The 13,787-nt window shown below is 39.9% G+C and overlaps 1 protein-coding gene across 3 annotated transcripts in view; it reads left to right on the top strand.

The window, feature by feature from the left end:
• Nucleotides 1–13,787, top strand: part of csnk1a1 (casein kinase 1, alpha 1) — a 29,780-nt gene that overhangs the window by 12,327 nt on the left and 3,666 nt on the right. The window contains exons 5-10 of one of the 3 annotated variants that reach the window (XM_084908572.1): nt 6,208–6,291; nt 10,350–10,489; nt 10,731–10,809; nt 11,054–11,128; nt 11,406–11,512; nt 11,812–11,924. In XM_084908572.1, the coding sequence (XP_084764698.1) occupies nt 6,208–6,291; nt 10,350–10,489; nt 10,731–10,809; nt 11,054–11,128; nt 11,406–11,512; nt 11,812–11,924 (598 nt within the window). Of the gene's footprint in view, nt 1–6,207; nt 6,292–10,349; nt 10,490–10,730; nt 10,810–11,053; nt 11,129–11,405; nt 11,513–11,811; nt 11,961–13,787 lie in introns of all 3 variants that reach the window. The other 2 variants (XM_084908564.1, XM_084908580.1) reach the window with 2 other exon arrangements.

The raw sequence follows: 13,787 nt of genomic DNA, 5'->3' as shown, positions 1-13,787 counted from the left end.
ATGTAAAAACATAAATGACGTTAAAACAATGCAGCCCCAAGTTTTTAAAGAACAGACTGCTGATACCAGCAGCAGTGAAGATGATGGTTTCATATTTTAACGTGGAGCCGCAGTCTGTCTACTTACAGTGTAGAGTAATAGATTTCACAAGGAAGTCAAAATTAATAAATTATTACACTCGAGCAAAGAGGCAGAAGACGGTGAGCGTAGGTGAAGGAAAGCATCCAAAACAGCAGCACTTTTTCCTGTAATCACAGTAAATCCCACACAGGGAAAAAGCTCAAAGTCACTCATTAAGCCACCTGCTCAATAAGCTGGGAGACAAAAACAAAACTGAGCTTTGTAGCCGCTCACATCCGCAGCCAAAAGCCACAGACGCTACATTAAAATGTGCATATTGGTCGGATACGGAGTTTAAGCTGAAGAGAGCCGACCCACTTTCTGTCGCAGTGAAACCTGCACCAAGCAGGGGGCAGTTTAAACGGTGAGGATTTTCACAAGACCATATTGATTTCAAGCCCTTCATAAAAATGTTTTAATTAAATGTAAAATAATATAAAATATTAATTTGTAATAATATATAAAAATGTTTTTTTTGCAGGCCAGTTATAAATGTACATGAGTAGAACTCTGAGCCAGTCATCTGCAGCTGTTTGGTAACTGAATTATTACCATCTACACCGGCAGAGAGGCTGTTTTCAGCAGCACACAATTTTGCAGCAAAGCTCAGGGACAACTTCAGAATATGCTCACTTTTCTTCATTGCAGCCATCACATGTTCTTTTTCATTGTAGTTTTATTTATAGAGCACAAAATCTTTAAGGGCTTATCTTGCACACACAACCACATATACCTGAACACACAGTCTGTCATCCAGCAGATACAACACTGTTGGAACACTTTAACGTTTTTTGCCTGAATGCAGTTAAACTTGAGTTTCTAAAATGGAGAAACCTTTGTCATTTTCTGTTTTGGTTTTGGAAGACTGCAGATCAGGTGTGACTATTACTATAAATATTAGCAACTTTTCTTCTTTTTGGTCTACTAGAAATGGAAAGGGACATGGTAATCTGTGTTATTGAACGGCAGGGTTTGGTGTGAATTGTATTTTACAAGAGGGAACAAAGCCTTATTTCCCATTTCCAGCTTGAAGAAGTTCTCATTTAAACGTCAGTCCTCCTGTTTTCTCTTATTAGGATTAAGAGGATTATGGATTAGGATTATGAGGGCTGAAAAATTCTCCCAACACACGCAAATTAGACTTAGCATGTGCAAGTCTGCATTTGTGAACATGTTCATGAGTCCCTGTCCCCATGTTGGGAATATTGGTTGAAGGTAGATTTAAATGGGCTTGAATCTCTAAATGCTGGTATTTAATGCATCTGTGGGAAAAATTGGATACAAATTTGACACCTCTTTATAAAAGCTATTGCCATTAACCTTGAACCATCGTTGATCCCCAACATTATCATCCATGAACATAAGTAAATAATCGCTACTAACCAGCCAGCCCTGCTCGCATCCGTTTTGTTTCTCTGTAGTAATCGTTGTTTTGCTCTGGATCTGCTGTCAGCGGGAGGACTGATATTAACATTAACATACAGTTGGTGGACATCTGGTTAATTTTGTAACCACACTCACCAAAACTGCAGTGCAGAACCAGGGTTACTGTTGCCAACTATAGGTCCAGATAGGGACCTAACACCGTTTAGTGGTGTCAACGTGAGCTTATCGCAACTGTGCAAGATGCAGTCGCAAAATGTTGAACACCTGTAAAGTCCAACATGAACGTGGACTGAATGTCAGCATGCTGAAGGAGCTTTGTGACTGGTGGGAATCAATTCTGAGTCTACTTCCTGAAGTTATTGTTGTTTACTGGACATACCGGTCTGTTTTCCCACATGTCCTCATCTACCAGTTAATGATGCTTCACTGTGGTAGTGTTGCTTAAATGCTTTCATATTAAACCCCAGTTTCTCACAGAAATCCCTTAAAAATAACAGGGCTTGGAAGTATAGTTGTAACTTTCATTTGGTCGAATTTGTGACCTTGTTTTGTGGTAGTGTTAGTATCTAATGCATTTTGGGCCACTTAACAGTGTTAGTTTCTTTCATAATCTCTCTCTGTTCCCAAATTCAAGTCTGCATGTCACCATGCCTGAGTGAGGTGATGAGTGGTGTAGAGCCGGGGAACTCATTTTCATCCCTCAAAGGACCATTTGTAACTGGATAAATGTAATTGAACTTTGCCATACTGTTAAACTGTCTCTGTATCTGATTTTTGATATTAGGTTACAAATAATTCAAACATTTGCATAAATGCAGCAACATAGGTTGACACGTTGCTTTAATTAACAACTTTTAAAGTTATAAGTTTAATAAAGCCACACTACAGCAGCAAAAATAACCTCTTCATAACTTACCATGTGAACTTTGTCCAGGACGAGCTTTGTCACAGTGGGTGATGAGCAGCTGCTGAGAATGTGGGACAGATTTGTATTTTGGAGAAACAAATGGCTGAACAGTCTTCACATTGTCAGCATAAGCTACCCCCAGCTAATGATGTAGTTCAACAAAAGAAGAGGGGGGGCTCTGCAAGCACACTGAATACATAACTGCACATACAGAAAAGTGTAGAATTTATTCAAAAGAACAAATTTGTTTCAGTTCACAACTAGATTGGTGAAGTTGGATCGATGGTGTGTAATTAACACACCATGTAGCTTTATTGTTGCCACAAGACCCCATATTACACAACCGTGTTCGTCCATAGGCCGTGTTCGTCCATAGGCCGTGTTCGTCCATAGGCCGTGTTCTAAAAAGAACACAAGATGCAAACACCGCCATTAAATTTCAGTTAAATCAAACTATTAGATTTGAGTTAAAAGGAGTTAATAATTCCATCCAGATGAGATGCTGACCACAGGCAAACACAAATTCTGTTTGTTTTTTGTTTTGTTTTTGCTTCTTTTTTTTTCTCATGAAAAAAATCTCTTCTGAGCTTAAATAGTTTGAGAACTACGTTCCTGCTCAGCTTCTGTGGATGGTATGGCACGTCTCCATACACACAATCCACACAAAGCTTCTTGATGGATGATGAAGTAATGTTATCAGAGGTTTGTGGCATTCCCCCCCCATTTTTGTCCTATGTTAATCCTACCAAGCAGCCTTTTCCACCACATCGGTCCCTCCCTGTCGTCGTCCCATGCCTTGAAGCTACATGAAAGAGCTCCTCGGGACAGACAGACGTCAGCCTTCACGCCCCATATAAAAATTGCTAACTGCACTGTGTCAGTGTTGTCTGTGCTTTTATCAACAGCTAATGAAAAAGCCAGATACCTCCCTCCGTGATGGATGTAAGATTGCCTGTAAATTCCCTCACTCACTCTGCTATGGTGTTTTGTTTTTTGACAAATTGATTTTTCATTATTTTTTTTAAGAAGTCTTATCTGGTTGGTGGATCCCTGGTCACAAACCCTTGGCATGCACCGCTTCAAAAACACTCTGAGAAACTCTTTGAAGCACGGGCAGTAGCCACAGTAAAGCTACTGTTGGTGCTGTGTCCCTCTGGGCTGTAGCTTTGATGAACACATTCTGCTGAGGTTGCAGTCTGCCTTTAATTCTTGAACCACGTTTTGTTTTTGTTGGAGACTAAAATGATAAATGGACTGATGTTTTTTCTTTTTTAAATCCATGTGAAGGAATACAATGTATATAGACCTCCCTCACCACCGACACGCTCACAGCACAAGCTGTTTTGGTTTTTCTTCTTAAATAACAAATATTCATTTTCCTATTTCTCATTAAACAGCCTTCCTTCTGCATCGATTCTCCTTTTTCTGGAAATTCTGAGATGGTCACTAAACCCAGCGGTGTTGTAGAAACACTTTAATCTAGTGGCAGTTTGCTGTCTCTTCATGGGACGGCTTGCGTTTTGGGATATGTAGTTTATTGTCACTTTATGTATATTTGTATTGAATCTCTCGTGGCAGATTAGGCCCGCAGCCTGGTGTGTGACACAAGTGGTGTAGAGCACATGACACAGACCACAGGGAGGTGGTGCTAAAGCTGTGTCCACACTGGAAACAATTTGCTGTGCTTTGAATTGACAGCTGTTCAGTTGTGGACATTACAGCCTTCTGATACATTTAGTACCAGATCGGATGTTAGTCAACAGTATTTTTCATAATCATTGAAAGTCACTTGAGTGACTGACCTGGAAGTTGAGAAACATGTATCTTGGGTCCCACCCTCGTGTATACTTACTAATATTATCAGTATTACCAACATTTAACCGTTAAGAGTTTGAATTACCGTCACGTTGTCCCTGTCTTGCTCATTTTTTTCTGCACTGCTTGCATGCAAGAAGTTAAAAGCTGCCGTAAATCAAAATTATTATGTTTGCTTTGCAGTTTTAGTCAAATTAAGGTGAAACTGAGCACTTGGTGATGGGTTTTAATAGTGATAAAAGTAAAGCTTTTCATTAAATTCAGGCGTTGTATTTCTAAAGGTTTCCACTGGAAATCCTAACATCTTTCCTTTTTAAGAACCTTGCTCTTACTTGGAGGCTTTTAACCTAAAAATTACAACTTTGTGTATAGTTTGCTTTTGAATATTTTGTTTTCTTGACATGCAGAAAGTTCTTCCTAATGAAATATGCTGATGAGTTATAACTGCTAAAGAAATGAGAGTAAGAAGCTGGCCTGACAGTTTTAAGGAAAGTAAGGCTTTGGGCCACTCCTTAATATGCAGCCACCCCACAGGCCCTGTGAATAAGAGTGCTGTCATTATGGAAACAACAAGTCCCAACAGGACAAAACATTTCCATCAAAAGAAAAAGGTTATTATTCAGGACAGTTTGGGATTCATTTAGGCACAGATTCTACTCAATGTGCAAACTATAGTCATGGATTTGTTTAATGCTTTTTTGTAGTCTAATCTGTGTCCACTTCACAAAGCAGAGCTGTGCTGAATTAGTATAGTGTTGTGCATGCGTGTACAGACCTTGCCATGTGAAGTACAATACTGATGAGGCACACCTAATGTTAGACCGAGGCTTCCTTTGCTTGGTCATGGCCTCAAAAATCCCAACATGAGTCATTTATGCCTGCGTTAATGGTGCGTACTGGTTTGTGGCAAGGAAAGTGTCCAGTAAAAACACAAGTTATCTGTGTGGTGGGTATATTTTGTCAAAGATTAATTTTTAGCTTTGCTCTGTGTTTGCTGTGCTGTTTGAATGCCCTGGGTAAATATTGCACCTATATTGCTCTTCACTAAAGCAAGTAAGCTTGAGTAGGCCAGTAACAGAACACTGGACGTCCTCATTCGCTGGCTTCTACCTCACCTATTAAAGAGCTAAAATGACGCTGCATGCCCGTTATAAGAGCTGTCATATTTCATAGCAGATTTATGCAGTGTTGACCATTTAAAAAAAAAAAAAAAAAAAATACATTTTTAAAAAAATTAGTATTTATGTGCTAGGAATGTCCAACTTGAATAGAACCAGATTTGGGGTTTGTTGTTGTTTTTAGATCACCAAATCACAAACCACACATTAGCTTAGTCCCTCTGCTAGAGCCTTAAATCTTTGGTAAGGCTGCACTGTATCAGAGGAAATCTTGGGTGTTGGTTTCAGACTTTACAGGTGACTTATTAACCACTTTTGGTTTTGGTTTTTTGGCAATACTAACCTAACTGTAGAAAAGACATTAACCCATGAATTTGCTTTTTGTTTTTCACATGCTTTGTTAATATCAAATACTCTTCACCACTCGTCACTACCAGTTTACCAAAACCCCACTTGTGCCCAGGGCTTTTGTGAGATATGGCACTTGCTGTCTATTTCCCCCAAGTGTTTGTCAGACATCACACTGAAGCATCCATGTGTCCCATACTACACACACACTTTTGATCTGATCTTTCCGTGGTTGTCCTGACAGAAGAAAACCATAATATGATTTCTTCTAGACAGGTGGCCAGAATGATCAAATCTGTAGCACGGTTATTTAAAGTGTATTTCTTATTTAGATCCAGTATCGCATGTACAAAAGCCAGTGCATATCCTAGCTCTACAGGACAGTGTTAGTTGTTAAAAGGAGAAAACAATGTGGGTACAAACAGAACTGCCTGTTGTACTCATGTTAACTGTAACTGAAGGTGGATGGAGGCTGTGTAATTTTGACCCCTGCCCCTCTACTGTCTGCCCTAGTGTTTAGACTCGTCAGTGGGGAAGAGGAAAAGAAGCTTGGCTGTTAGCTCTTCTCAGGATCCATCTTTCTCAGGATTAAACCAGGTGTGACCTTTACCACAACACCAGCTGCCTCACAACTGCAGTTGTCGCTTTGCAATCATATTTTACTACACTGGTTTAAAATGAATTAGCCCACCAGCACCCATCTTGCAGTTGCATAATGCCCAGCGTATGTACTCCATCTAACAGTGTGAATCTTGTTAGCTTTGGCTAAGAAGTAGTTGTCATTGCCATGTGATGTAACAAAGACGCTGCATTCATCTAAATTATACACGAGTGCCTGATTGTCCTCATTGGCCTAAGAGGAAGTGAAATGACTTTATTATTATTTTTAAGCGATGAATCAAACCTAACTTTAATAACAAGAAGAAGTCAGTGAGCTAATAGAAGCAAACACTGGAGAAACAGCAGAATCATAGAATCTAATGTTCTGGTTGATTCTTGTTAAGTGTTTAATACTTTACCAGTACTGGTGGGTGGTGGGACTGACAGACCAGTGTGCACTGTGTAAGTCTGTTTCACACAGAAAAGGAAAAATGGAAGTTTATTTCTTTTTCACCAATAAGACTGTTGTCTTTATGTACCAGCAGCAAATCGCATTGACATACAGTGATAAACTGTTTGACCTGCTTTAGTGCCTCAATGTTGAGGCACTAAAGTTGCCTGGTTCTTCATCCCCCCTTTTTAAAGGTCGCGTATAGTTGCTGTGTTTGGTTTTCTAAACCTAAAATGAAATCTTTCACTAAGAGACATCTAAAGTCTTAAAGCTAAGCTGAGGCTGTGCGGGGGGACATTATTGATATGTCATCCCAGTGAGGGTGAACTGCACGTGCGACCTCTGTAGAGTCCAGTTATCATGTCATGCTACCTGTAGTGACACTGACCAAAGCCAAATATAAAAACTACTTAAAAAAAAGAAGCCTTATTGTTGCCCATCTAGTGCATCAGTTAATTTCATTACCACCAACACAACCAATGTCAGAGGTCAGGGTTTTTCTGAAAATCTTGTCAATGCAATCAAGAAAGTTGCCTTGGATTTTCAAGTTGATACAATAAGTGTCTACCTAGGTCTGAGGGGTCGTCACCGGCAGTCACCAGTACTTTGTTTTTTGAGCAGTGTATCTGGTGCTTAAAACTCATATCAAAAAATGACTGTTTGTCAGTTGTGAAAAATAAAATGGGCCAGTATAGTGAACTGTACTTGGCTGCACTTTTAAGGAGATTTTAGGTGTGCTCACTCCAGTCTTGGAGTGAGTAGGATTTCTGTCTTGATAGGATTGCAGGTTTGGTCATGTTGTAACAGGGTGTTTGTGTGTGTGAACACTGTAGAATTATGGCTGCAAGCCTAAATTACAGAGATGAGACACCTTAATTTCATTTTTTTTTTTCTCCCAACCCCTTGACCACGTCACATTTGGGAGGGAGCTATTCATTTATTTATCCCCCCCCCCCGGTCATAAATGGCAGTATTATATTGGCTGTGAGTGTGCATCCAGTTGTAACTCCTGTTGTTGGAAATGTGTGTTCTCTGGACTTGTTTTTGTTTTTACCCCTCAGCCGTAAAAGGTCAACGGGGGTGTTGACGTCATGATGCTGGTTGTGCGGGCAGTTTGGATGCCTACGTTTGTGAATGTGACAGCTTGAGAGCGAGGTGACATAGGTACATAGATACCGCAGGTGTATCGACTTAAAATCCCCCTACCAGTGACTTCAGTGACTTTGACCTCAAGGCCAAGGACGGAGGTCAAGTTTTCTGAACATTTTGTGAATGCCATAACTAGAGGAAGCCGCCTGGGATTTTCAAATTGATATCATAGGTGCCTCTGCTCAAACTCTTGGTCAAGTTTTCTGATTAAGTTGAGAGCCAGGCGACGTAAGATTTTGACATTGCTAGCATAGGTGTAACCTAACGAAGGTACTGATGTTTTCAAGTGTTGTGATCAAGCCTTTATTTGACTTTGGGGTTTTGATTTTGATTGTTTTGTATTTAGCATTTAAGGGTGTTTTTTTTTTTTTTTTTTTTTAAGAAATTGTAATATAGCAAAAATCGGAAGGTTTTTGGGTTTTTTTTTTTTTTTTTGACAAATGTTATGCAGTTAAACGATTACATATTGCAATTTCTAAAATGGAGAATGGGCAGAAGTCCGATTACTTAAGTAACAAGTAAGATTACTGTTGCAAAAAAGTAATTAGATTACTGTTACTTTCCCGTAAGCACACCGCATTACTAAACCGTCGTGATTTTATTTGTGAGAGTGTCTCATGACAATGACGTAAGCGCGTGTGACGTGTGCAGTTCAACAATGGATAATCCAGAGTGCGAGAGAGTACGGCCATGCAGCGTTTAAAGCGTGGACGCACTGACAGTACTTTGAGTTTGATTCTGTAAAAACTGGCAAACATCTGCATGGGAAGAAATGAAACGTCAAATCTGAGCGAGCACCGAGCACGCCGGTTGCCAAAAACTGATTTCCGGTATTTCCGTGTGTTTACTTATATTGGTAAATAGACTTTACTGAACAGGATTTACAAAGACGTTACATATAAAATTGCCTGTTTTTTCAAGTGTCTTTAGAAATCTATTATTGTTATTGTACCGACATTATAATCGATCCGGTCCTTTTTGGCCACTTAAAATATGTTTACAACATAACTGTTGTATTGGTTGCGGGTTTTTTTCTGCTGCCCTCTTGGCCAGATTACTCTTAAAGAAGACAGTTCTAATGTCAACTGGATTTTTTTTAATGTATGAAGGAAATATAAAAGTCACTGCTAAAAACTGCAGTTTCTACCTTTGTGACAGGAGTGTTGTCTGCGGCTCAGTATGACTCGATATCTGCATAAAGTTATAAGATTAAAACAAGTTTAATTAAATGTTATATGATTATGCAGAAAAAAACTGGGCTCAAAGGTCTGTTGCTTTATTACATATTCAGGTTGTGTATCATGTTTTTAAAAAGTAATAAAGTAACTAATTTTGAAAAATAATCAGTGAAGTAATGGGATTACTGATTACATCTTCAAGAAAGTAATCGGTAACTAATTACTTCTGTTAAGTAACATGACCAACACTAATGGAGATTAATGAGCAGTTTGTTTTTTCATATTTATTATTGCTCATTTAATAAGACTGGATGCTCTTTATCCAGTTACTTACCTGGTTACTTAATCAGTGGAATACCAGATTATTACAGTAATCAGTGTTGGCAGCTGTAATTCAGTGCAGTCATCTGTACAGCACAGTGGACATACTGTCATGGTTTGTGTTTCAGCCAGTAACGTTGGTAAAATTTGGTAATAGTGTGAATGCAGAGGACTGCATGAGATTTTGGTCCATCATGCATGTGGAAAGTTTCTAGCTTTAGTTTTAAACACGACAGTGATTTCAAACACACTTTGAGGTAAAGGCATATCTGATAGGGGGGTGCCCCCAAAATAAAACAGTGGAACTGTGAACCCAGGCCGCATTATTATTGAAGCCAGGTGGTGTCATGTTGAGAGAGTGGAACAAAAGACGGCTCGCCTCCAAATGAAGCTCGGCCAGTCGTCCCAGAAGGCAACTTTAAATATTACCAAAAGGTTTAGGCTGTGTTGAAGGTTAAGGGTGCTCACTACCAAATACAGACTTTGAAGCTTGTTAACTTGTTTTGTTGTTTTGTTGTTGTTTTGTATGTCCATGTATTAGTTGCATGTGTCAATAAATCACTGCACCCATTCACGCAACAAAGAATAAATGACAGCTTTTTCCAGACTTTTGCACAGTGCTGTGAATGCAAACTAGAGAATCAGTAGTCGATTATCAAAATGGCTTTTTACAGTCATTTAAAAGACATTTCACCTGAGACTAGTGTCAGTTCATATAAATGAATAATAAATGTTCCAGAATAAGAGTGCAGTGCCCCCACCCTCCAAGCACACTCCGCTGAGCAGCTTATATGAACCCGTACGCTTCTGCATATCGACACCATCACAAGGTTACGTTCATCGTTGAGTAATGTTAGCATTTGTTTTACAGAAGGACAAAAAGGATGATTTTAATGAAAGAACTCTTTGTTCGTCGGTAACTGACAACTAACTAGTCTTCTGTCCCTCTCCATCAGTTGTTCCTTATTGACTTTGGTTTGGCAAAGAAGTACAGAGACAACCGAACACGACAACACATCCCATACAGAGAAGACAAGAACCTGACTGGCACGGCACGCTATGCTTCCATCAACGCGCACCTGGGCATTGAGCAGAGGTCTGTGCAAACATCTGATAGACAAAGGACATTATAGGTTACTTTTTTTTCCAACAGTGTGTTAAAAATCAAGCCAATTTTAAAAAATGGTCTTTTTTCTGGTGTACATTGTATCTTTCTCTTCGTAATACTGCCACAGCAACCATTTCTAAGAGAACGAAAAATAATGAATATTTTGACAGTGTCAGGGAAACACGAATGCACTCGTTGTGTACTCAATGAACACTTTTGTTGTCTTCAGTCGCCGTGATGATATGGAGTCACTAGGCTACGTGCTGATGTACTTCAACAGAACCAGTCTGCCATGGCAGGGATTAAAGGTATGTCGCTGCCTTTGACACACAGCAGGCAAAGACAGTTTTGTTTGTGCTGGACGTGTGGTAGACAGAAACTAAAGACGCAGCACACCATGATGTTTTGTGGTATCGCTCACTAGCATGAGTTAGAGATGCACTGATTGTAACTTCTCTCTGGCTCAGACTCAGTGCACCTGTAGCCTGAGTGCATTTAGTGTAACAGTGGGTTGTGGCGTAAACATGCTGTTTGTATTTTTGCGTTGTCCAGGCTGCCACAAAGAAGCAGAAGTATGAAAAGATTTCAGAAAAGAAGATGTCCACCCCAGTTGAGGTCCTCTGTAAGGTAAAAACACTTTAACCCCACAACACCAAGATTCTGAGACCTACATGTTCAGTGTGCCCACACAGAGAGAAACCTAAATAGACTGTACAAGGATGCCAGAGCTAGCAAAAAGAACACTTTGAATTTTACATGTAACATTAGTCAGGCCAATAAACCCTTCAGTTTAAAAAGTCAAATAAAAATGGCCTTTTCTTGCAGTTCTGTCACATCTTACAGGGTTAAACAGGCACCATGATCAAAGCAGTGCACACTCAGTTGTATGAATGCATATTTCCAGGGTTTCCCAGCAGAATTTGCCATGTATCTAAACTACTGCCGTGGCTTGCGCTTTGAGGAGGCTCCAGACTACATGTATCTGCGCCAGCTGTTTCGCATCCTCTTCAGGTGAACACACGCGTCCAACTTTCTGTACATGGCTGTCAGTTTTGGGGTCGTCAGCTTTGAGAGCTAAATGCAGTTTCCAGTAGTTAACCCCAAACACGTGCTTTTACTACATTGTCATTGCTGATCCATTAGCTAATCTTTTGTATGCAATTGCAAACCTTGAGTACAGACTGATTTGTATGCTTTTGAATAAACTAAAATGTTTCCCATCGTTCGTTATTTCTGTTTCTTTCCTACAAAATTATTTTGAACTGTTCAATGTTAACGTTGGTATATTGTTTCTGTGTGTGTGTTTTAAGGACTCTGAACCACCAGTATGACTACACATTTGACTGGACCATGCTGAAACAGAAAGCCGCTCAGCAGGGGGCCTCCTCCGGGGGCCAGGGCCAGCAGGCACAAACCCCCACAGGCAAGCAAACTGACAAACCCAAGCCTAACATGAAAGGTTAGTAGCAAACAGCCAAGTGACGTTTTTTACAGGCGCCAATAGCTCATATAGTCATTCAGCATTATATTCAGGACTTTTAGATACTGGGTTTATTTTGTTTGTTTGTTTTCTTGTTTTGTTTTATTATTAGAATTCCCTATTCCATACCCCAGTGCCCCTGGAGAACAAACAAGCACCAAATTGGAAATGTACAGCAAAAAGGATATTGTTGCTGAAATATAGTCAAGCCACATTATAAGCCTGAGGCACAATAATATTAATGATGATAATAATAATAATGATAATAATAATATTGGAAAAGAGAGAAAGATTTAATTAGAAGCAAAGACGTCCTTGGGGAATTTGACTACTAACTTTGCTGTCATGCTATTCTGTCCTTTTTGGGGGTTGGACTACAGGCTTTCTCTGCTGTCGCAATGTTTTAATACTGACCAACTATCATTCTTGATTCTTCTGCAGTCGCTAACATTTCCTATCCAAACTTGAAAATGCTGAACATGTTGTGTCTCCCTTGCTGTTCCATGTTACATGATTGAGATGGTTACCACTGTATGGCAATGGCAGCTGTAGACTGCTGCTGTGTTTGTGTATAAAAACATTTTTGTACACATTTGACAAATTGAATAACATCAACAAATAGCAACATATCAGGAATTTCAAAAGTGGCTGCATCAGATGTTTTTGGTGCAGCGCCCTGTTTAACAGGGCTTTCTCTGCTTCTTCTATCTACATAAAGATGCAAAAGGAACACACGTGTACATATGTATACACAGAGACGTGTGTGTACTGTTTGAATGTCAGAGCTTGACATCATTCCAAAGTTGTATGTATTTATTTACTGATTATAAGGCTATAAATTCTGCCCAATACTGACTGTAAATTATGTGCCTTTTGTCTTTAATTTCTTCTAAACCCAAATCACTCAAATGCATCATTGTGACAACAGCATCACGTGGCCAAGTTTGCATTAGAACCCATTTTGGCCCCACCAGACTTGGGCTGTGATAGTCTTGCTGTAGCAGGACCTCATGGCAGCACACATATGACCACTAGCATGTTCTTTGTGTCTTTTGTTGCTCTGTAGTGAAAAATGGCTTTGAGAATAAGACCAGTCTAGAAGGCTCGCATCATTTAATATCTATCAAGTGATCAGCGTGTTCGCCTGTTGATCTTGTGCACAACGTTTTGCACACCATAATCTACATGTCATAGTTGGTTGCAGTCACCAGAGGGCAGTGTCAAAAGCAACTGCTCTCATGCAGTGCTGTATGTGATGCTAGTTTAGTTTAGCTTGTGCTACAGAGAAGACCTGGACAGAGTCATCAGGCTATTGCACAGCCATGTGCCATGTTCCTGCAGGCACAGGAAGAACATGCAAACTCCACACAGAGCCAGTCTGAACAGCCACATGCAGTTTGTTGCAACAAAGTGGTACATGTACGCCAGCATATAGAGAGTACTGACATACCTGTATGTCTGTCTGTGGATGACTGATGGTTTGCTGTTTACATGTTGTGGTTCAGGTGAGATGCAATATGTCACCATTTAAAGTAGTTTAGTTTACAGCATGGTTCGACGTAACATTGGCACGCACATGTTGTGCATGTGCACTACCGTCAAGTTTTAGAGCACCCCAGTTTTAGGACGCTGGTTTAGCTCAGCGGGCGACCACGTGCCATACGGCTGAGAGCGGCCGGCCCGGGTTCGAGTCCGACCCACAGCCCTTTCTGCTCCCGCTTTCCTGTCCTTTCTTCACTAAATAAAAAGCTAAATAAAATATATATATGTTTGGTTTGGGTTTTTTTTTTTAAAGAGCAACCCCAA

Source organism: Perissodus microlepis, chromosome 2, assembly GCF_051167445.1.
Source record: "Perissodus microlepis isolate ML-2025 ecotype Zambia chromosome 2, ASM5116744v1, whole genome shotgun sequence".
NCBI lineage: Eukaryota > Metazoa > Chordata > Actinopteri > Cichliformes > Cichlidae > Perissodus > Perissodus microlepis.
Note: the sequence above shows the minus strand (reverse complement) of the source record. Positions and strands in the feature narration are given on the sequence as shown.